The sequence below is a fragment of the Lytechinus pictus genome, chromosome 14, assembly GCF_037042905.1.
Source record: "Lytechinus pictus isolate F3 Inbred chromosome 14, Lp3.0, whole genome shotgun sequence".
Taxonomy (NCBI): Eukaryota; Metazoa; Echinodermata; class Echinoidea; order Temnopleuroida; family Toxopneustidae; genus Lytechinus; species Lytechinus pictus.
The window spans coordinates 8,164,880-8,188,138 of record NC_087258.1 but is presented as its reverse complement, the minus strand read 5'-3'; the positions used below and the strand labels follow the sequence as shown (position 1 = coordinate 8,188,138).

The window sequence follows — 23,259 nt, the reverse complement described above, 5'->3', positions numbered from 1 at the left end:
GCTGGAAAAAAAAATCATCCACATTTCTTAGATCCCCTGCTTGAGCCAACCGCGTAGCCAGGATTTCATTTTGGAGGGGGCGGTAATCGCACGCGAAGCGTGCCAACACCCTGGCCAACACTTACAGAGCGCGCGAAGCGCGCTCCCTAGGGGGTGGGTGCAGGGAGGGGGAGTTTCCCCCTCCCGCGCGAAGCGCGAAGCTATTGGTGTTTCATAAATTAAAATGAAAAGGAGCCGTCTCTCTTGTCTCTAGTACCTATATAACCTCCTATTCAGTTGACAATATTGTGATTTTGAACCTTTTTTTCATGAACCTTGTTTTCAAAAGTGATTGTGAGCGAACGCATAAAAAGGGAATACAATGGAGGAAATTAAAATAATAACCCCGCGCGAAGCGCGGAAGCTAAAGCGTTTTTTTTAATTTTTTTTCTGCCATGAAAAGGGTCCCGATAAAAGGGTATTTTCAAAGATATATTGAATACTTCCCTTGGAAAGATCAGATTTGATTACAAACAATTTAGCGACAGTGCATAACTCGCAAAACAGAGGAGAAGAAGTGTATATGCCGGGAGGAAGATATTCCTCCCCGCGCAGAGCAATGACACTCTGAAGTTTCAAAGGGCGGACGTTTCATCAAATGCAGATATCTCTAATACCCCATCGGGTCTAATTCGATTGATTTTCTAAGATTATTGAACTTCATTACAAGGAAAATAGTGCGCAAAAAGTTGAAACTTCTGTGATTCATTGAAATTATATAAAAAAAGGATGCCCAATTTCTTTAACTTATCCTGAAGCGCTTCATTTTGAATTATAAAGAACCCTAAGTGTCATTCAAAATTTCAAACTGAGTGCGCAAAACAGGACAGGAGATGAATGTGCAGGGAAATGACATGAAGTTTAATAGAATTTGATAAATATTGTACTTTTTTATCTAATACGACACGAATTTTATACCTTCCTCTTTTTAAATTAGGAACCTGTTTGCCCCAAAATTATGGTTGTTTAGTAATGAGCTGAAAAGCAGGAGAAGTTGACTTTATGGAGGTGACGGCAGAAATTGATATAAAGATTTTACTCGCCCAGGGCCGACCCGTCCAGAAGTTGTGCAATCAATTAAAAAAAAGATAACTTCATATACTTCGGCCTAACCTTACTCTAATTATATGCCCTAATGTATACATTTGATCTTTAACTGGCAAGAAACACATATAGCTGAGGTGGAAAAACAGGGTTAGAGAAAGGGTGGGGGAAACAATGGAGAACTTCAATATTATCATTTAACCGCGCGCCGCGCGGAAGCAAAATTCATATATAAATTTAGAGCAAGAGAGGAGTTTCTCTTTTGAGAAAAAAAAAGAATAAAAAGAAAAAAAAAAGCTACCTTTCTTCCCTTTCCTCCCTTCCGTTTTCCTTTTCTCCCCTCTTTCTTCCCTTCTTTTTTTTTCTTTTTGGGGACGTTTTTTTTTTTGGGGGGGGGGCGACCGCCCCCACCGCCCCCCCCCCCTGGCTACGCGCCTGGCTTGAGCAACTGAAAAATTTGATAATACGTATATTTATATATTTTATTCAATATTGCGCGTGTTTTTAAAATGATAAACAGTCTACCACCATGAACACATTCAGTAGGCATAGAAGTAATGAATGTTAGATTAGCACGACGTCACTTTACCGATTATGATTTATAATTTTGGATGCGTTAACCAGTTTTCCATTATGTATTACCATTGTATTACACTAGAATATGATTTACGTACTTAAAGGTCAAGTCCACCCCAGATATATATGTTGATTTCAATAAATAGAGAAAAATCAAACTAGCAAAACGCTGAAAATTTCATCAAAATTGGATGTAAAATAAGAAAGTTATGACATTTTTAAATTTTACTTATTTTTCACAAAACATTGATATGCACAACTCAAACGAGAAGGTCGATGATGTCCCTCACTCATTATTTCTTTTGGCTTTTATTGTTTGAATTATACAATATTTCATTTTTATAGACTTGACTTGACTGAATCATATATTATTAAACAATGCTCATTCCACATGTTCAGGGAGGAATTAATCGTTGTTTCACTTGACAATAAGGAGAAAAAAAGAATATTCCCTATTTCATATAATGAAATGCAAAATAAATAGTGAGTGGATGACGTCATCAGTCTCCTCATTTGCATACCCACCAGAATGTGCATATAACTTTTTTGTGAAATTAAGCAAAACTTTAAAATGTCATGACTTTCTTATTTTACATCCGATTTTGATGAAATTTTCAGTGTTATGCTTGTTGGATTTTTCTCTTTTTATTCAAATCAACTTTTTCTTGGGGTGGACTTGTCCTTTAAGGAATTTCGAATAACACTTTTTCGCTTTGTGGGAACGGTCGAATGGCGATTAAAAGACTTTTATTTCACCATGCTTACTTTCATTGGGCAATGTAGCGTATTATATTAAGAGCAATTTTTATTTTCTAAGAAATAAATTTAGTCATCTGTAACAAAAACTATATATACTACCATGCAAAAAATTAACGAAAATGGCAAAACGTGTAAAAAAAAAATCATCTTAAAGCAAACTTCATTATATAATTTACATTGTTTTCGTGAAGAAATATTTTGGTAGCAAGATAAGTTTATGGCGCAAACTCTTCTAAATCAGCATAATTTTCATCCTTGTATTATGTATCACGTTGGCCTACATTTTTTTTCGCACGTGTACAGTGTGATACAATGCTACAGTACTTACGGCAGACACCTGGGGCAGATAACTATCTGCCCCAGGTGTCTGCCGTAAGTAAAATAAATCAAGGTTTTTATACTTGTAAAAAAGATATATACAGTGCGTATCAAAAAAAAGTTTACACTTTGAAAAAATCCTGTAAAATTATACATTTGTAATATCTTGAAGATTTTTCCACATTTTAACATTGGTACAGATCCATTTAAGCAAATGACGATATAACTGTAGAAACATATTTCCGCTTGAGCGAGCACCACTTACTTTTGAAAATGTAGTGAAAAATGATTTGCGCAGAACTTTGAAATAGTTATACAAATAAAAGTAGACCTTAATCATGAAGAAAACATGGAATTTAGCTAGTAAAATTGATTTGAAGATATCTTTAACCTTTTTAAACTTGTTTCCTTGCCCAAAACACTTCGAAGAGTGCATTGCGCCCCACCCCACTCCCCCACACACCGAGGCCATCGAGACAATATTTGCTTTGCACTGAGCTGTGATTTACATGAAATGGCTTAGGCTTGATTTTAATTTTGTTAATCATTGTCAAGCTTGGCAAAAGTGTGGACAAACAAGTATTACATAAAAAATGAATTGTAAACCCACTTTAAATGATAAAAACTCAGTGAAAAAAATGCTGGAGATGTCTGATATAAACTTTTGTTCAGGTTCAGTTATGTCCTCAGATCCAGCTGGCACAAAAAGGGTAAAGGTTGTGCTTACTAAATGTTAAAATTTCAATTTGGTAGGCAAAATTGTTACAAAATGCTTGAATGTATCCGTTTTATTTCAATTGACTAAAAGTGCAAGGGAAATGTATGAGAAATGTTTCACAGGGTAAGTTTGATTTCGCCCTTACTTGACACAGCGTGCAAAAAACTAGCATTTCTGCGCAAACAGATTTCTGCGAGCATTACAAAAATAGACAGTGCTCACTCAAGTATAACATTCTGTTAAAACTTTTACTTTCATTGGATAGATGAGACCCAAACCTAAGATGATATGTGAAAAAATTACCCACATGTTGTATATTTATGAATTCCCAGGGCTTTTTCAAAGTGTAAACTTTTTTTTGATACGCACTTTATATATATGACAAAATAAGATATGAACCACGGTAAATTGCCAATTTGTTTATTGCCAACCCGTCCACTCATCACAAGTCATGGTCTTATTCATTTAGTCTGATGCCAGTCCGTCCATCAGCATTTTGTCTAGCAACCATTTGGTCCAATCGTCACTTCATCTAATCACCAGTTCGTCTATGATAATTTCGTCTTATAACCAGTTGGTCTAATGTCCATTTTATTTTCATTCATTTCGCCAAATTAACACTTAGTCCAATTAGACCAAGTGGGATTTTGACTGAATGGCTAATGGACCAACTGGCTATTAGACGAAATGATGAATGGACGAAATAGCATTAGGATCATGTGGATAGTGGACGAACTGATGTTAGGCCAAATTATAGTAGACGAGTTGGTAATTGGACGAATTGGCGTTAGACCAATTGATCATAAACCTGGACCACAAAGTCCCAAATTCGTATCCCAACGCAACACTCGAGTCCGTTGGCAGGGCATTCATTCCTACTCTACACCCAGGTGTAGTATGGGTACCCGGTAGGAAGAAATTCCTTGAATGTTCGATGCTTTTGTTGTTATTGTTACCTTGGGTTGTAAAGCCTCTGCGTCCACCGTTGCGTCCAAAAAAAGGTCAAATTTCCTGCGGTTTCGCGCGGATCTCTTCCCATCACTTTTTTTTATAATTTTATTATATACCTACGGAAAAAGATGCAGACGATACGTATAGATACGTCTAGATGCGGATTCTTCCGTCCACTTGCGGATAATGAAAAAAAAAATGGTGATGGGAAGTGATCAGCGGAGATCCGCAGATGACTATTTTGGGACGCAACGCAACGGTGGACGCAGCGCACTACCGAGCACTTGATCAGAGTAGCCGTGCTAAACGTTAAACGGCTCACAGGGAAAAAAGTACATGTAGGCTATAACCCCCCTTATCATGCTTATAAAGCTGAAGTGGCTACCTTGAGTAAAATGACATTCTCTTTTTTTTTTCTTCTTCTTCTTCTTATTATTATTCCTCCTCCTCTTCTTCTTCTTCTTATTGCATTAATATTATCATTACTATTATTATTGATACTATTATTGTTATCATTATTATCGTTATTATTATTATCATCATTATTATTACTATTATTATTATGACTATTATTATAATGTCGAAATGGCATATAAGTTACCGTGCAATACACTCAAAATAATGTAGGGCATTATGAAGGAAAGTGAGTGAATCTGTGTTGGGGTGTGTGTGTGTGTGTGAGAGAGATAAAGAGATAGACAGAGAGAGGGGGGGGGAGAGAGAGAGAGGGGGAGGGGGAGGGGGAGAAAGAAAGATAGAACGAGAGAGAATGGAAAATTGATAGATTAGATTATATGTTAATGGTGTGAGAGTTAGTGGGTAATCATCGCAAAAACTTCTTTAGTAGAAGGGTTCTTGTCTTGGAAGGCCTTTTACAATTTTATTGTTTTGGTTAGGCCTACTCGATAAATCTTCTTCAAACAAATAATTCATAAATACAAGAATGATCGTACGTCCTCTAAAAAAAATGTGCAGGTATTTAAGACAACGCCCAACTCGAAGAGGTCATTCTGCAAGCTTGCCACTGAAGAATGAAGTGTACCATGACGGTTAAAGGATTTTGGCATATTTTTGTGCTCATCATCCTCTCATCATTTATTCAATCGAGTAAGTTTGTACATTCATTAACAGATTAAAACAATTATTTCAGTTGCTCTAATTAGCTGTTGTGACACATTTTAAGAGACATTGATTGAATTTATATAATGATTAACATTTCATTTGAAAAGAATCATGAGGACGTTATTCAAGAGCTTCTATGGGCGAAATATGCGCTTTTTATATAAAACAACACCGTTGTATCATTACATGCAAACATTTCAACTTGATTTTTGCCGATGGAAGATGGTGAAAGCAATTTCGTGGAATAGCAAACGTTTTTTTTAATCAAGTGAATTTTCGTCGCTATATAGACAATGTTTTTTTTATGACAGTGTCGGAGGCTGTGTTGTCAAGATTTAAACTGAATGGTCAAGTCCAACACAAAGAAAATTTGATTTGAATAAATTGAGAAAAGGTTAACACTCTCAATTACACCAGAAAGACATTTAGAATAAGAAAGACTGACGGTTTAAACTTTCTTTCATATCTAGAGATTAATGCATAATTTATTCAAATTGTTGTCTTAACGCTGATGAAAGAATCAAAGACGGTATACATTCACTATTCCTGCGATATTATATTATTTGGAATACAAACTTAATGAAAGAAGCATTTAACACATCATTATCATAATTTACTGGCGCAATGGAGATTTTTTTTTGTTATCGTCAAAGTAACTGACACTACCGTTATTTCAGGTGGGTGTGTGACATCATCGGTTCATGAAAACATGATAAAAAATGAATAGACATTAAATGCATTTTGACCCATTAGAATGTATATCGGTAATTTTACCCAATACAAAACATTTCTAGTTTATATCCTTCACGCAAAATCCATTTTGGGGTCACATTCACTAATATAATCTAGTTAATGAAATGGAATAGTGATATGTACTTTTGGGGGGTATTTACCAAAACTAATGATAAGCTTTAAATAGTTAGAGACTATACTGACATGACTGACATATATTAGGTGCTTTGCAGTAAAGGACTCAGGCCCTGGACACTTCAGTATTTTCTTCATTTTTTATGATTATAATACTTGTATTTCTTCATTTAAAAGTGACCCGATTTTTAAGTTAGAGGTTAGCATTAGGGTTGACATGGTTAAGATAGATTTTCTATTTCATGTCATGGTTGACGGTTCTATTCCGTTATATCTCTTTGTGAAAGAGCACTGCCTATAAAGTTTGGATTCAGGGGTATAGGAACGATTATTTGATGAGGGTGCTGCTTTGATAAAAAAAAAATGAAACGCAAAAAGAAGTTTTGCTCCAAAAAGGTGATGACTAATTTCTACATTAGTTAGCACGCCAACCTGATTTCCAGGGGGTGCTGCCGGCCATGCATGCATGGTGTAGGCCTATAACATACCGAATACCCCGCAGCACCCCGCTTTCCAGGGCCATGTTTAGACTTTACATATTTATTTTGGAGTTTGAACTGATGACCTCGTGCGAGGAGTATGATGAAAGAAGTCACCAATCATATCGATCCCATGCATTGAATTACAGACCAGTAGCAGTCTGCTATTGGTCTGTAATTCAATGCATGTTATCACTAGCAGTTGACTTCTAATCGCTTGTAAGACAGTCAAGATTCAATACTGCATTTCATAGGATGAATATGTATGGTGAAAGAGCTAATTTAAGTTGCACGAGGTTAAAATGCCCAAGTTTTTAATATGCTTTGCACTTTTTTTAATATCATGTTTACGCTAAGAACCCACTGTACTATTTGTATTTGAAGAGCTCAATTGCAAAAGGGGCTAGATCCACTTTACATCATTTTCTTTGTCTAACTAGATTTTTAGTGACACTCTCAGATGATACCAAAGAAAAGTTGAAATTTCCATTAAAAAGTGAACAAAAATGGCAAATAACTATCACTTTTTTCACTAAAAGGGGTTAGATCCGTTTTCAAAAGGGGCTAGATCCACATAGGTAATTTTTGGGGAAAAATATTAAAAAGAAATATGAAGACAGGCAGATTTCTTTTATACCAAATTTTATGTTCACATGGTCAGATGGTAGGGTATCATGACAATTCAGTTTCTGATAAAGAATATTTCAATATGGGAGAATAAAAACATGATTTTCTTGGATTGGTCTAAATTGGATCTAACACCTTTGCAAACAAACTCTTCTGAAGACCTCATTATTTTGTTAAAGGGGTTAGATCCATTTTCCATAAAATTTGATTTTTTTTGGTCTCAATGTATAGATTTTTAGTCGCTCTGACGATAGGAAAGGAAAGGAAAGAACTTTGCTAGTATAATTTTATCAAATAATTACCGCGTTTACATTGCATCGGCTTTTGGTTCTGAACCAAAAGCCGATCACATGTAAACGCGGTAATTATTTGATAAAATTATACTAGCAAAGTTCTTTTCATTTTAAGGACGTTCCACAGTTAAAATGAAGTCCATGTCATTTTCACCAAATTTTGCAGAGAGTTACTTTGGTATCTATGCATTATGAAAATGCAAAAAATAATATAGGTTCATGTGCTTATTTTTTTTTCTACGGGTCTCCAAATTCGCCGTATTTGAATGATATGCAATCTTGTGCAATCAAGAGAATTATGCCTCTCTTAGACCTCACGAATTTTCAAATGAGTTTAAATCATCTTTACTGAGTGGATACCGCATCAAACTTCATCAAATTTTCAAGATATATTACAAAGTGTATACCAAAGTAAGAGAAAGTCTTTTAAGTGGTAAAACTATATCTATTTGGAGTCATCAGCGCCCTCATTTGGCAAGAATTGTGCAAAAACTCGGAAAAAGCAAATCTTCAAAGACGTGAATATACTCAAAAATTAAAAAAGTATTTTGTAATCTGCACTTTTTTCAAAATCCATGTCATCTTCATCAAATTCATCCAAATTGTAGAAGAATGCATATCGGAGGTGTAGGAAAGTTAAAAATATGGGGTCCATGTGCTCGTTTTTTAACTATGAGTGTCCGAAGTGATGCGAGTTGGCATGAAAATCGCCAAAAATGCGCCCAAAACGTGCAAAAGTATAATTATGCCGTCTAAAATGCGAATGGTTCCGTAGTTTTGCCCCCGAACACTCAAAATCCATGTCATTTTCATCATACTCTCTAGATTTGTAGAGAAATATATTCTAAAGGCATTAAAATATTAAAAATATGGGGTCCATGTGCTCGTTTTTAAACTGTCAGTGTCCAAAGTGTTGCGAGTTGGCTTGAAAATATTGAAATCCACCTAAAATGCGCCGAAAACGTGCAAAAGTCTAATAATACCGTTTAAAATGTGAATGGTTCCGTTGTTTTGCTCCCTAACATTCAAAATCCATGTCAATTTCATCCTACTCTCTAGATTTGTAGAGAAATATATTCTTAAGGCATTAAAATATTGAAAACATGGGGTCCATGTGCTCGTTTTTAAACTATCAGTGTCTAAACGGTTGCGAGTTGGCTTGAAACAGCCCAAAATGCGCCAAAAACACGCACAAGTCTTATAATACCGTCCGAAATGTATAAAATAAGAATGGTTCCGTAGTTTTGCTCCCAAACATTCAAAATCCATGTCATTTTCATCATACTCTCTAGATTTGTAGAGGAATATATTTTGAATAAGTTAAGATATTTAAACTATGGGGTCCATGTGCTCGTTTTCAAATTATCAGTGTCCAAAATATTGTGGGTTGGCTTGAAACAGCCCAAAATGCGCCGAAAACAAGCAAAATAATGTCTGTTAATACCGTATAAAATGCGAATGGTTCCGTAGTCTTGCTGCCAAACATTGAAAATCCATGTCATTTTCATCATACTTTGCACATAGATACTTTAGCATCTGAATATTCCAAATATACAAAAATTTACATGGGTCCATGTGCTTGATTTTTTGCTATAGAGCTTCAAAGTTAACCCAAAATGAATGATGTTCTTAATAATTGCGCGTCCAAAAGAATTTGGCATTTTTAGACCTCACGAGATCACGATAATAATGAGTTTAAAGCTCTATAACTCAGTCAAAATCCATGAAGATTTCATCAAATTTTGCAATATGATTAATAATTGTATCCGTAAGATGGATCATTTATTTATTTTGCTTTCAATTGTTTGCTCATTGAAGTCTTACAACACTCTCAGTTCTTAAAAATTGCGGGAAAGATATTCAACCTCAAAAAATTCAAATTTCAATAACAAACTTGAGAAGTAAAAAAATGCTGCACTTTAGTCAAAACCCATGTCATTTTCACCAAACTTTGCCCAAGTTGTAGAGGAAGCTATACCTTAGAGGGGCAAACATTAAAAAATATGGGTTCATGTGCTTGTTTTCAAACTATCAGCACTCTTATTAGAGCAATTTGCTTCTTAAAACACCCGAAAACGCGCCAAAAGCTTTGTATCTATATAATTATGTGAGGAAAAATTCCGAACCACTTTTCCATTTATTCATCATATTTTGCAGCACTACAGAGAAACTATTTTGAAATTGTAGAGGAATAAATAAAATGGTCCATGGAATAATTCAAGTTTATTAGCTTCATAAAATAACACATCGGATCTGCAGTTAGTGCAGATAAGGAGAAAAATCAGCTCACATAACCTACAGCTGATTAATCACCAGTTCATCCATTGTGACGTCAGCGCGCAGAGTGTAAAATAAGTGCAGATCATGATGCGCACAAACATAACTGTGGAACGTCCTTAAACTGCGCGTAATTCTGTCCACATCAAACATATTACCGTGTTTACACTTGATCGGATTTTGGTTCAGAACCAAATACCGATGCAGAATCGGCTTTTGATCTATCTTGCACTGCGTTTACACGCTTTTACAGCTCGCGATTCAGAACCGCGAACTAATGCAAAAACCTGAAATGATACGCACACCAACAATATACGTCATAATAAAGACAACGCTGGATCCGTGCGCTTACAATTACGTCACAATAGTAAAGTAAATGAAATGCGCACCAATTGCCGATGCAGAATCAGCTTTCTGTTTACACGTAGTAACAAAGCCGATTCTGCATCGGCTCGCGGTTCTGAACCTACTACTTTGGTGGTGCAAAATTGTCGGTTCTGAACCGCGAGCCGATGCAAGTTAATCGCGTTTACACGCTATGAAAAAGCCGATGCAAAAGCCGATTTAGTGTAAACACGGTAGGGTTATTTTGTTCTATAGTGGATGATTTTACATTTCATAGGGTAAAAAAAAAATGTTTTCTTTTCCATGCAAGGAGATCTTTGTAGATAATTCTCTGTAAAAAAAATCTAGCACACGCAGAAAGCAAAACATTACAAGATAAAATGCACGATTGTAATTTGTAATACATCTTTGTTTGACCTTGGCTTATAATAACAATCGATTGAACGAGTCTTAATATACCAGCATGTGATAAGATAGCAATATTTAACGATATATGGCATATCTCTCTCTAGGCCAGAACACTTGTCATAAAAAAGGTAATACATACCTTAGTATCATCATTATGACAAGGATAATTTTTGAACCGAGTGACGCGCATACTTTTTCCAGCCACTTGTTATACTAATAAGTGACATTCCAGAACCATGCCGGTGCCCTCATCTTTCTTTCTAACTTTTATTTCACCATGAAAACCGAAATATGATAAATCTATGGCTTATTCTAGTTTCTTGCTGTGGGCTTGGTGGGGGGGGGGGGGGTGGCTCTGTTGACTATAAGGTAAAAAAGGTGGGGTCCAAGCCCCGCTAACAATTTGATTTTTTTTCTGAACGTTCTTGAAACAGTTTGTTATTGAACATTTTTAGGACGTCCGTTTCTGTCAGGTTTTCGTTCTTTTAAATACATTTCAAATATACATTTTGTAAATCGTTGTTATTCTAATGCTATAAAATAATAATAACAAACCTTTCAAAATTTTTACGGACCTCCATAAAAAAACCTTTTAAATGTTATATGTTTTGATAAGAGGAGGGGGGAGAAGACAAAGCTAGGTTTATCAATGTAGATTAAAAACATCTAAAAGGGGGGGGGTGGAAGAGACAACAAAAATGAGAATACTGATAAGCAAATATGAAATAATTACGAAGTAATCATTGTCACGGTGATTTTATGGTCCTTTTTAATTGTTTGCATCATTTTATTGAACGAAAAGCAATAAAGGAACAGTATATAAATGAAATTCAGATACATTTAATACAACGAATTAGACATAAGAAAAGAGAGTCCGGGACAATGTCACATAACTGACACAGACAGGGCATACATGTGTTAAATAAAAAAATGAGCATTTTCTGAAATGGATTTAATCTATCAGAAAACGAAACATAGTAAAACTATTATTTTTAAAACGCATGTGCATGGGCGCGTCATAGTCTAGTGGTTCTGACTCTTGCCTTTCAAACAGAGGGTACTGGGTTCGAACCCTAGCCATGGCGTGTTTCCTTCAGCAAGAAATGTATCTACACTGCGTTGCACTCAACCCAGGTGAGGTGAATGGGTACCCGGCAGGATTAATTCCTTGCTTGCACTGAGCGCCGGTGATGGTAGCTCGAGCTAAAGCCGGGGTAATAATATAAAGCAAGCGCTTTGCATCCTCAGGCAAAAAAGTGATATATAAATCCACCATTATTTTTATTCATTATTACATATCAGTATCCGGACTCCTATGTTACACTCCAAATTGGTCGAGGTTAACTCTGTTTTGACTACTATTATTCTTCAACTTTATTAAATGTTTGGGAAAAGCCGTCGATACGCTTGTTCCAGTGAAAATTCCACACATTTGTATTTGTATTCTCTGTATTATATATAGTCTTGTGATTTATGCCTGTAATCAGAGGGGGGGGGGGCAGTTGTCCCACAAGTAGTACGACCAAGAAACAAATGAAAGGTGTAGAGTATTTCTTCAAAATGATGACCAGTTCTACCACAAAGTTAGATTTTCATTTTTTTTTCTGATAGATATATATATTTTTGTACACTCAGTCGTGATGATAATTTTTTTTTAGTATTTAAGTGTGATGATAGGAATTTTGCCTCGTACGCCACGCTAGATCAAATCTTTGGCTGACTACATCAACTGCCTGAAATTGTATGTATTTAAAGAATTATTATCCTGATACAGATGTTGCTCAGATATTCATCGGTGATAACACCTCACCGGGAATTCTCTATGCTCCACTACCGGAACCCAGGGATGACAACAACATCTTGGAGTCGCGCTTTACTCTGATACCTCTTGCTGATGACAGCACCGTATCGGGGATCGACTACGACCCAGGGAATGATATGGTATACTGGAGCGATTTCAGCAATGATCAGATATGTCGGATCCCCACTGATGGAGAGAGTCCCCAAGAAGTAATAATATCGACATCCAGTGAGTATATAAGAAAACGTTTGCTTTTGAAAAAGACCTCTGCCTGTCTGCTTGGAATAACGTATGAATAGCGTATGCAATTTTCCTTTATTCATTGTGATAAATGTGAGCTATATGCATGATATGACTGTCTTTTTTGTTGTTAATTGTTAGACATTATTATACTGTCTGTTTCCATCCAATTTCCTTAGATTAATCCATATCCACATTCCGGAGGGGGGGGGGGGGCACTTCCATTGACGAGTGGATACCAGGGCCAGAGACAAAACGGTACCCTTGACAAGTATTCCCTGAATTGATCCCCTAAACAAGTAGGGGTCAACAGCGATATTTTAATTGTTATGTCACGGACGTGAACACGGACGTCGGCTTTTTCGTTAGATCGGGTTTAGTACCGCCCTGCACTCTAAAAAAAAGTTTACCCAATATTGAGTAAAATGGAAACATCAACATGCATGTTGGTTGGGTAAAATGATGTTTGATTAAAATAGCCCAATATCGGGTAAAAATACCCAGCAAACATGCATGTTCCCTTTCTACCTATAATATTGGGTAAAATTTTGTTCAGTGTTTTTAGAGTGTGGCGCCCCACCTTCCACACCTCGCTCACTGAATAGGACTCTAAACACGTTGTGTTGGGGCAAAAGGTACCTCTTTTTAAAAAAATTTTAGTCTTTTTATACCCTCGCAAATTTGACCGTAAACACGTAGCTTTCCTAGCAAAACATATACCCTTTTCACTACTTTAGTGTTTTCGACAGCCTTAATACGTTACGTACGTAACTTGACCAATCTTGAAAAAGAGATTTTTTTACGCGTTTCTTTGGTCGCGCCTGGTATCCACTCGTCAAAGGAAGTGTCCCCCCCCCGATCCACATTTACATGTATATTATATTTTATAACATATTGCTTTTTAGCTGGTTCCTAATAGACTTGCTTTTTATTGTGTCTAGGATAAGCATTGAGGAAAGAGCAGGGCATATGCCTTGCCGTGTCCGTCTAGCAAGATGCTTTATACCACTCACCCATGGCTTATCCACTTGGCTATGTTTCTAATAACGAGTTTTCGCAAATGCAACGGGCACACATATCCTAAAACATAGTAAATCTTTTGAAAATGCCTGTCAAATCACAATGAAGAGCTTAGAGAGTCTTTGTCGAAAACCGGTGAACCGGGACAGCAGATTGTCTTAAGATTCGGAGCTGACGAAAAACTGCAAGTATGTCGTATTCAGAGTCTGGGCTCCGTAACACAAAGATTGGCGATCAATCGCTAAATGGATTGACCAATCAAGATCAATGTTAAACGCGCATTTGGTTCAAAACACTGACCAGGAACCAATCAGAAGTGTTCTTTCACATTTGCTATTCATCGCTAATAAGCTTTGTGTTACGGGACCCAGGACAGCACAACTGTTTTGATTCACCGATTTTCGACAAAGACTTCTTTGTCATGAAGTGCTTTTGACAATAGACTCTGCATTCCAGAAAGCATCCGCGTAGTGGTTGCGGCAACTCCCTATTGAGGTTGAGTGATACCCCCTTGTGGCGCCGCAGGGGGTCTTGAGAATAAATCGGGATGAACTATTGGTCCATGCCAATATTATCTTTTACCATATACTGGTAGTTAAAAAAACTCTTGGTTTCTGGACTTGGAATATATAAAAATAGTATAAATAGTATAGGATTTGTATAGCTCACGTATCCACCTTGTTATGGGTGCTCAAGGCCCTTCTATATTACCTCGGCTTAGCTAGTCTACTGATTCCGGTGCTCACAGCCTTTTGAGGGATTACTTCCTGCCGGTACCAATTTACCTCACCTGGATTGGGTGCAGCACAATGTGGGTTAATTTATTGCTGAATGAAAACACGCCACATGCCATGGCTGTTAATAGAACCCACGTCCCTCAGTTTGAAAGACGAGAGTCTTAACCATCAGACCACGTCGCGACGCCCCACAAGTTGCGTAAATAAATAAAGTTTGAGTAACCAGGGGACCATTGAATAAATTGTCATTTTCAAGAAAGTGTCCAGATCTGACAACTTGTCAGAATTAACAAATTTCAATCAAACGCTATCCAGAACCTCATTTCGGAAAGGCTTACGATTACATCAATGGTTAATTTTCCGCCCTGAGCCCTCTTACTTTGGTTATATTGCAAATAATGGCAAAGTTGCCGTAATAGTATTGAAGTAACTTTTGATAAGCATGACTGTGTAAAATATTCTTTAGTAACCATGGTAACAATGGTTGCTGAACTATGTTATCTTCAAAGAGGTCTGATCTGTGATTGTTTTCCAGGTCCACATACCATCGCTCTTGATCTTGGGAATGGGAAAATCTTCTGGTCGATGTACAATGACGCATCTCTCTCAATGGCCAATCTAGACGGTAGCTCCGTAGATACAATTTACACTTATGAAGGATTTAAGCAACCTACTTTGATCATGTGGGACCCCTTCTCTGAGTAAGTAGACCATTTCTTTTTTTATAATGGATGGTGTCTTAACTATAACGAAATTAATTTTGGCAAATCCAACAAAATTAGAATAATATGTTTATGTAGTTTAAATGCATTATTATGGCAAATGTATTTGATAGAAATCGGTAATTGTTCAGTAATCATGGATATTAGCAAAAATAACAAGAAAGTCAGTCAACGCAAGTCCCATATGTGTCCAGTGTGTTTAGTGCACACGCACATCTATCGAGAATTCTCCAATCTAACGTGAACATCTTCACGCACACACCCACATATACCCACACACTCACCCACCCACACTTACGCACATCCATCCCCACCCCACTCATGAACGCACAAGCTTTCATATTGATTTTTATATGAGTGAGGTCCTCTCTTTATTTTCATTTTAACGACCATGACTACTAATTAACATCTTCATTTGTTTTCTTTCATAAAGGTACGTTTTCTGGACGGCACGCTTCGCTAACGAAGTTGCGAAATTACACCAGAATTCCAACGACACGGGGGTGGTGATACCCGTTACTGCAGAAGCAATGGCTCTGGAGCGGTGTGCTGATGATACTAGTAAGCAATAACACAGATCTTGAAAAAAATGGTTGAGAACTTCAGTCATAGCTGTCGCTTCTGGGTCTCGTAAGGCGACCGCACACTTTACGACTGGTCTGCGACCCGATTTTTAGAATAAAATGTAGTAGAATTTAATGCTAATATTGAGACTTGGAATATCTGACTGTGTAATGTTCTAAATCATCATACGAATACCTATCTTCAAATCTGTGACTACGCTCTCATTCTTATTAGAATAAAAGCGAATTTAATATCTAGTCGTAATGCCGTAATAGCAGTCGTACGATTGGCTACGATTTGAAACTAATTTGGCCTTCCCTCCAAAATATAGGCCTGCAATCTTTCAAAATTGTTATATTAGTATTCTTTCAATTAATTTCAACCCCAAATAAAATGATTTGTTCCATTCACATTTTCAGAAAATGTGCAAAATGTGATATGTTCCAAATCGGATCGCGAACAGTCATAAGGTGTGCATCGGCCTTTACACAAAAACTTGCATTCAAGAACAAGTACATGTAGATCAAATCAAACGCAAAGTGATTTGCAACCAATGGCAAACGCAAAGAGTCAAAGGAGTCCTCTTGGAATGGGATCGATTTAAAATTGGAGCCGAATTAAATTTGGAGCTGCTCGAATTCGTGAGCCTTGTTCTATAACAGTGGTTATTATATCTTTTTCTTTGGAATAGAAAACATTTATGACAATGTATGACGAAAACGAGAATTCCAAAAGGGAAGGTATATACTTCTTTTAATTTTTGTCGGTAAATTAGGGAGGATCTTTAGAAAATTTCCTTATTACACAATCACGAAAATTTACCCGTTTTGGTAAGCTCTTTCTTGTCATGCTTGTTGGCTGCAATCTTCGTCAGACCTTTGTCGTAGCTGCACCACCAACAACGCCAGCAACGACGAAGCGGGTCCATCTGAAGTTTCCAATTCAAAGTGGCAGTACCAATTACGGGTACATTCCAATATTATTATAAATATAAATTTACAATTATTTTATTGGTTTCACTCTTCATGGTGATCATTTACCATTATTCTTCTGCTTTAAAAATTAAGGAATATTATTTCATTCATGTTTTCCACAGATTTTATTGATAAGATTATAACAGAATTCTCCTGCATTATCCATACAACTATAGCTTATACGAAATCTTACAGCTTAACGTATTGGCTCCAACAAGATAATAAAAATAACAGTGACAAATAAAGAACATGTCCAATACATACTTTAGGTTTTACTCAAATTTTCGACGGGCCTGTTTTTTTAGGAGTTTAAATTGTCACATTTTAGCTCTTGACCGCAATGAATTCACTATCAAATTCTTCACTTCACTTCACTAATTTGATTTGTGTAAATTGTTTATGATGGCAATAAGGCCTTATTGTCCACGTTAGTCGTAAAGCTTTCATTTAACGTATCTTTGCCAAACTATTTATCTGAACTTAATATTTCTTCTTTTTCTTTTTTCTCGAACAGCCCGTTTGTTTTACTACACGAATTACACTAAATTGGGCGTCATCAATGCTGACGGGAGCGAGGATCACACAATCGAGGTATTTTCCACCCCATCTCTGGGCGAATCCCTCATTAGCAAGTATGGAAGCAAGCTACTCTGGGTGGGTATGGGATTCGATCAAGAGTTCAGCATATACGAGTACGATCTGAAGTTCTCTTCTCTCACCCTACGTAACACGTCGGTGACTCTACATGACGGCAGTTCATATACCATCAAATCTCTAGGAACATTACGGGTCATTTCAAACAGTAAGGCCAATGGTTTGTTCAGAGCAATGGCAGGGGAGGGGGGGGGGGGAGCAAAGGGACCACAGACCCCCCCCCCCAAGTTTCACGACTAAGAAAGAAAATGAGAAAAAAGGATGAAAAGGAAGGATATCATTTCTGAATATTACATCAAAATCTATCACAAATTCAAATTTTTGTATTCTAAATGTTAAAATTTTGCTCTCGATTCCCTCGCTCGCAGCTCTTGAAATTATGCCCCATAGAAATGTCTGCCCCCAATATGCCCTTGGGTAATGACGCTGCTGATGCAGAAGGGGGGGGGGGGGGCTAGAGGGAAGGGGTGTACTAGCCGGTGGGTGGGGAATGTTGCTCGACAATGTGACCCAGTTTGTTCACATACAGGACTATGGAAATCTACGCTGTTAAAATGTTGAAACTAACTGTATTAATGTAATTAAACACCGTGGACACCCGCATGGGCAGTGTTAGTGTTAACGATGTGTTCACGTATTAGACTGTGCGAAAATGCGATTTACAATGCATCATTACTGCAGAGCGCTTAGAGGCACCTGATTATGTTAGTTTTAAGCAGTATATAAGCAAGTGTTATTATTATAAATTATTATGAATTATCATTATTATTATCATAAGATGCTTAAATAATATATCATTATATTTCACAAGTTCTGGAACACCGTGTTCTGTTCAGCGTGGAAAAGTCTCATGCAAACATGTCATTCATGACACTCACCAAATCCGAATTCTATTTTAGAATTAAATTTTGATTCAGAGTTACAATTTATTTATGTTACAAAACAAAGTTCAAATTATAGGCTGCAATGTAGGTCTGTTGACCAAATGAGCTTCGACACTGAAGGTCCATATCGTAATCTGTATATCGCTTGTAGAATGCATTTTTAAATGACTGGTAGGTCTATCTGCCGGAATTTTATAAGGTCTTGCCAATTCATAAAGATGGAATTTCTAGCCAAACAAGTACGTGTGTAGTGTTAAGGCAATTGATTTGTTTTTACTTTTCAAACAGCTCCATATGACCAACCAGTTGCCATAGAAGGATGTCCTGAGAACATCGTAGCTGTGATTGACGACAACGCCACAAACGCCGTTAACACATCGTCGGTCAACTGGACTGAACCTGTTTTGAACAGTTGGTCCAGCTGTCCTATAATGAACTTCCTAGGACCAGGAACTAATGGCGGGGATTACCCTGTTGGCATAACCGAGGTTTCCTATCAAGCAACAGATGCGGCAGGAAACAGCGATAGATGCACATTTATAGTGACGGTTCGAAGGGGCTCTGGTATGTTCTTCTTCTCAAATCAATGCAATTTCTTATTGGTGTTATTATCATTATCATTGAAATAACTTTTCATATTACTATTAATTTGAATAAAAACAATATACAGTTATGAAATTGCACACCTAAATTAAGGGACAAAGTTCTGGCAACACCCCAAGTGTCGTCACTCAAAGTCGTTTTAGGAGCTTAGAAGTGGATGTATACACGGAAGTGCATTGCTGTCGTTGTAGGCCTAGTTTGCAAAAAAATATAATCTGATATCATCATCATCATCATCATCATTATCATCATCATTCATCATCATCATCATCTGTGAAAATGCAGGAAGTTTTATGCCCCTGTGTCCATGAAACCTACGATACGCACTAAGAAAAGGTGCTGAACTTTGAAACCTAAGGGTTGGTATAATATCAGCACCCCAATGGTGTTAATGAGTGGAATTACGCTCATTCGTGCACCTGTTAGGATGTAGTTAACGACATTAAGCACCCTAATACTAATTATAATAAGGCAGAATGTCCCTTTTCTACTGTATGTCTTTGGGATGAACGTACGACCTTTCGTTCATGGGCGTACGCTCTACCACTGTATTGATGTGAAACCCTACCCTTAAAAAGTATTGGAATAAAAACGATACCCTTGGCAAGTATTCCCTGAATCGAACCCCTAAAAAAATACCGCGATATTTTAATTGTAATATGTCACGGACGTCAGTTTTACCTTTACCTACATGTACATCATTGGGTGGGTACGACCCCACCTCCCACACCTGGCGCAAATCGGACTCTAAACGCGGAGTGTTTAGAGAACATCCTGTATAAAACATTTTAGTCTTGTTTATACCCTTGCTGATTTGACACTGAACACGTAGCTTTCCTAGCGAAATAGATACCCCCCTTTTTTAATGTTATTTTAGTGTTTTGGACACCCTTATTACGTTACCGGCGTAACATGCCCTATCTTGAAAAAGAGATCCCTTTACGTGTTTTTTGGTCATGCATTGTATCCACTCGTCAATGTGAGTGCCCCCCCCCCCGCGCCGGACGAACCTCAGCAGTAAGCATGGTAAGAGGTGGTGAAACACTGATGGAAAGAACACCACACCTGCGGACATTCGAGCATTGAAAGCCCGGGGGGGGGGGCACTCGACCAAAAAAGTGGTAGGGGTGTGCCGCAGGCGAGACAAAAAACGGGGGCCTTGGAGCGGGCTCATTGTAAAAAGGAGGGTCCTCGGAACGGGCTTCGGAACTACAAATGTTTGTGAAAACGGGGGTCCTTGGAACGGGTCGCCTGCGTGCGAGTGCGTATGCATCCCTATGGAACGTACATGCAGCTAGCCCGACGGCACGACTGACGGGCGCGCTAGCGCAGAGGCGATGGTCGGACAGCGAGCTGCGGCCGCTTTTCACCAAAATTGCGACCGGAACGGCGTAACGGAAAATATGCGAAGCCCTGGAGCGGATTTTTTTTTTCTTTTTTCTCGAGAAGAAGAAAATGCTATACTCTGGAGCGGTTTTCTTTGTTCTTTTTCTCAATAAGACAAAAATGCTATGCCTCGGAACGGAAATTTGAGCGTAAAAATGGGGGTCCCCTCCGCGGCACATACCCACTATGCATTATATACTGAGTGCCCCCCCCCCCCGGATTGAAAGAGCAACATGAATTTTGCATCACGGCAAATGAAATGGCACAGAGGTTCTTTATCATACATTTGCAGCTAGGTGACAGCTTTAAAAGCTGATCAGTCTTTCCAAGAGTGTCTGTCTCTTATACCTAGTTTCTGCAATTATTATTTCTTTCATCTTTTATTCTCTTCTTTTTTATTTGCCATTAGATGTAGCGGTTCTCACAGACGCACCACCGGTTCACACAGATGCACCAAGCACTAAACGTGGTTGTGTTCGCTCTCATTCTGGTGGCGTCACTATATCTTCAAGTTTTTCAACCATGGCCATTGCCCTCACCGTCTACTTCTCAGTCGGACATGTCGGAAAATCCGTGCTGACATAGGTTAAGAAGCAACCAAATAATCTCCATCCTCTTCATGTAAACTAATTAGAGGCCAGCCTATAAGCATGTACTGCCAAAAAAATGATATTATAAACCTTCCAGCGGCTACCCTAAGGAGAACGAGGGATAATCGTTCGCAATTATTAACCCCAAGTATTAAAAAAAGGAAACAAGAAAAGGGGGAAAGGGTCGATAAATGTATCGAGAAGAGATGTTATAATGAACTTGCTATATAGTTGTCTTGGTTATAGATAACAATTATCAAACTTGCCTTTCGAAATAAATGTTTCACAATATCCTGTATGTATTCCGCCCTCTAAGCTTCACATTGTACAAAAAGAGAGTAGTTATAACGGATTGTTTTACAACCAGGGTCTGTAAAGGTATTCTGGTCAACATATAACCGAACACATATATGTGTACATTTTTAAAAGTAATATTCTATTTCTCTCCAAAATAAAAAAGCACATTACAATCAACAAAACATTTTCACTTTTCATATAAAAAGGAATACAGCATTGATAATTGTTTAAACATAATGAACATGCAACATAATTTAACTGAAGGTCTAAGAGAAGTTTAATCTGTCTTCAAAACACCCCCTTCCCCGTCATCTAAAGCACAATCACAAACAAAACACAATCAGACACACAAACACACCCACATCGCACACCACACCACCCCAGCACCTGCACCACACACTAACACCAGCACAGCCCCCACACACACCCTCGGAAGTGCACATCCCCTGTACTATCATATCAATGCATGATATCCGTGCCTGCCTCGCCACCTCTATTGGTGAAAATTCCCCATTTTCTGAGATGGTGCACTAAAGTGCCCCTCTGTTCAGCTAGTTTTTTTTCTCCTCATCATCATTTTCTATAATTTTTGTTTTATTTCTTGAGGTGGGGGGGGGGGGGTTATTTTTATTCCTACTATAAACAAAGATCATGTATTTAACAGTATTATATGATTAACCAACTGTTCGTTTCCTACATTATATATCTTTACACCAATGTGAATTCCCTCCCAATTTATATTTCTTATATCAATTAAGTTTAAAAGATTACTATCTTATTTTTTTGCACTTGAAAAATAAATGTTAATATGTTTCTTCATTTTTATCACAGAAGGCACAAGCATTGATAGTAGTAAATTTAAATGCATATAAATATTTTCTAGTGTATGTAAGCTCATACAACATTTTAAATTGAAATTCCCTCAACCTACTGTTTAACGTGGACTTCCGAGGTCTTAAGAATATTGTACGAATATCGTTTTCAGAAAAATCATAAATTCTCTGTAGGTTCCTAAAAGCAGATGATTCTTCAAATTTTACATTTAACATGCCTGGCCGTGTATATATATATATATATATATATATATATTTTTTAGTAATACCAATCAATGTACTAACTCGTTTATTAAATATCAATTCAAGTATCAAATCATTGTCTTTTATCCCAAATCTACGATAGCAACCCGCAAGAAAAAAAGGAACTATCGTTTTCTTTTTAAAATTGACCATAGCTGGCATTTTCGGGCAAAATTACTTTATTCAATTTTTAGCCCCCACATCTATATTATTAGCATCCATTAGGCATATTTTTTACCTATCAGAATTGATTATTAAAATGTGATTATTTGAATCCTGAAAAGCACCAAAGCTACAGATAATATGAATTTTGGAGACTGTTGACCAAAGCGCCACGGTCTCTCTAAGACTGTTCGCTCCGAATTCGGCATTCCTACGCAATATTAGACTTTGTACTCGATTGATAATGTTTATGTCTATGAGAACACTAATTGTACTTGTGCAACAAACAATGAATGTTCACAATCCCTATCCAATGATACATATGCGGTTTAGTGTAAACAAAAATATCCCTAGGAGCCTATGTTTATTTTTTTCAGTAGTTACCTTATTCGTCAAACATTAAATTAGTATTTGGGAAATTTCTGGGAAATATGTATATATTGTGGAATCTGGCATATGAAACATTAATATAACAAGTGGAACGCCTCTGGCAGTCTCGCCTGCATTACGCAATTTAACATAGCAGCAGTGCTAACTTTGAAAACTACTATAAAATAATCATTCACAAAAACACCATTCATATAATGATATAATACCACGTTCATTGACCATAGATGACATTTGAACGGTGACTTAAGACTTGTCAACTACACCCATGTCCACATTTCATTCATTCTCTATCCATAAACTTTCAAAGTTATGATGGCACTTCAACAATTACCCCAA

At 37.2% G+C, this 23,259-nt stretch overlaps 1 protein-coding gene across 1 annotated transcript; it reads left to right on the top strand.

Moving 5' to 3' along the window:
• Positions 1-5,383: 5,383 nt before the first annotated feature.
• On the top strand, positions 5,384-21,311 carry LOC129276689 (uncharacterized). Its single transcript, XM_054913087.2, has 7 exons — positions 5,384-5,512; positions 12,598-12,852; positions 15,157-15,322; positions 15,777-15,904; positions 17,396-17,683; positions 18,708-18,983; positions 20,818-21,311. Exons 1-7 carry the CDS (start codon positions 5,437-5,439, stop codon positions 20,991-20,993), a joined length of 1,365 nt encoding a protein of 454 aa, XP_054769062.2. The 5' UTR covers positions 5,384-5,436; the 3' UTR covers positions 20,994-21,311.
• Positions 21,312-23,259: the final 1,948 nt, after the last annotated feature.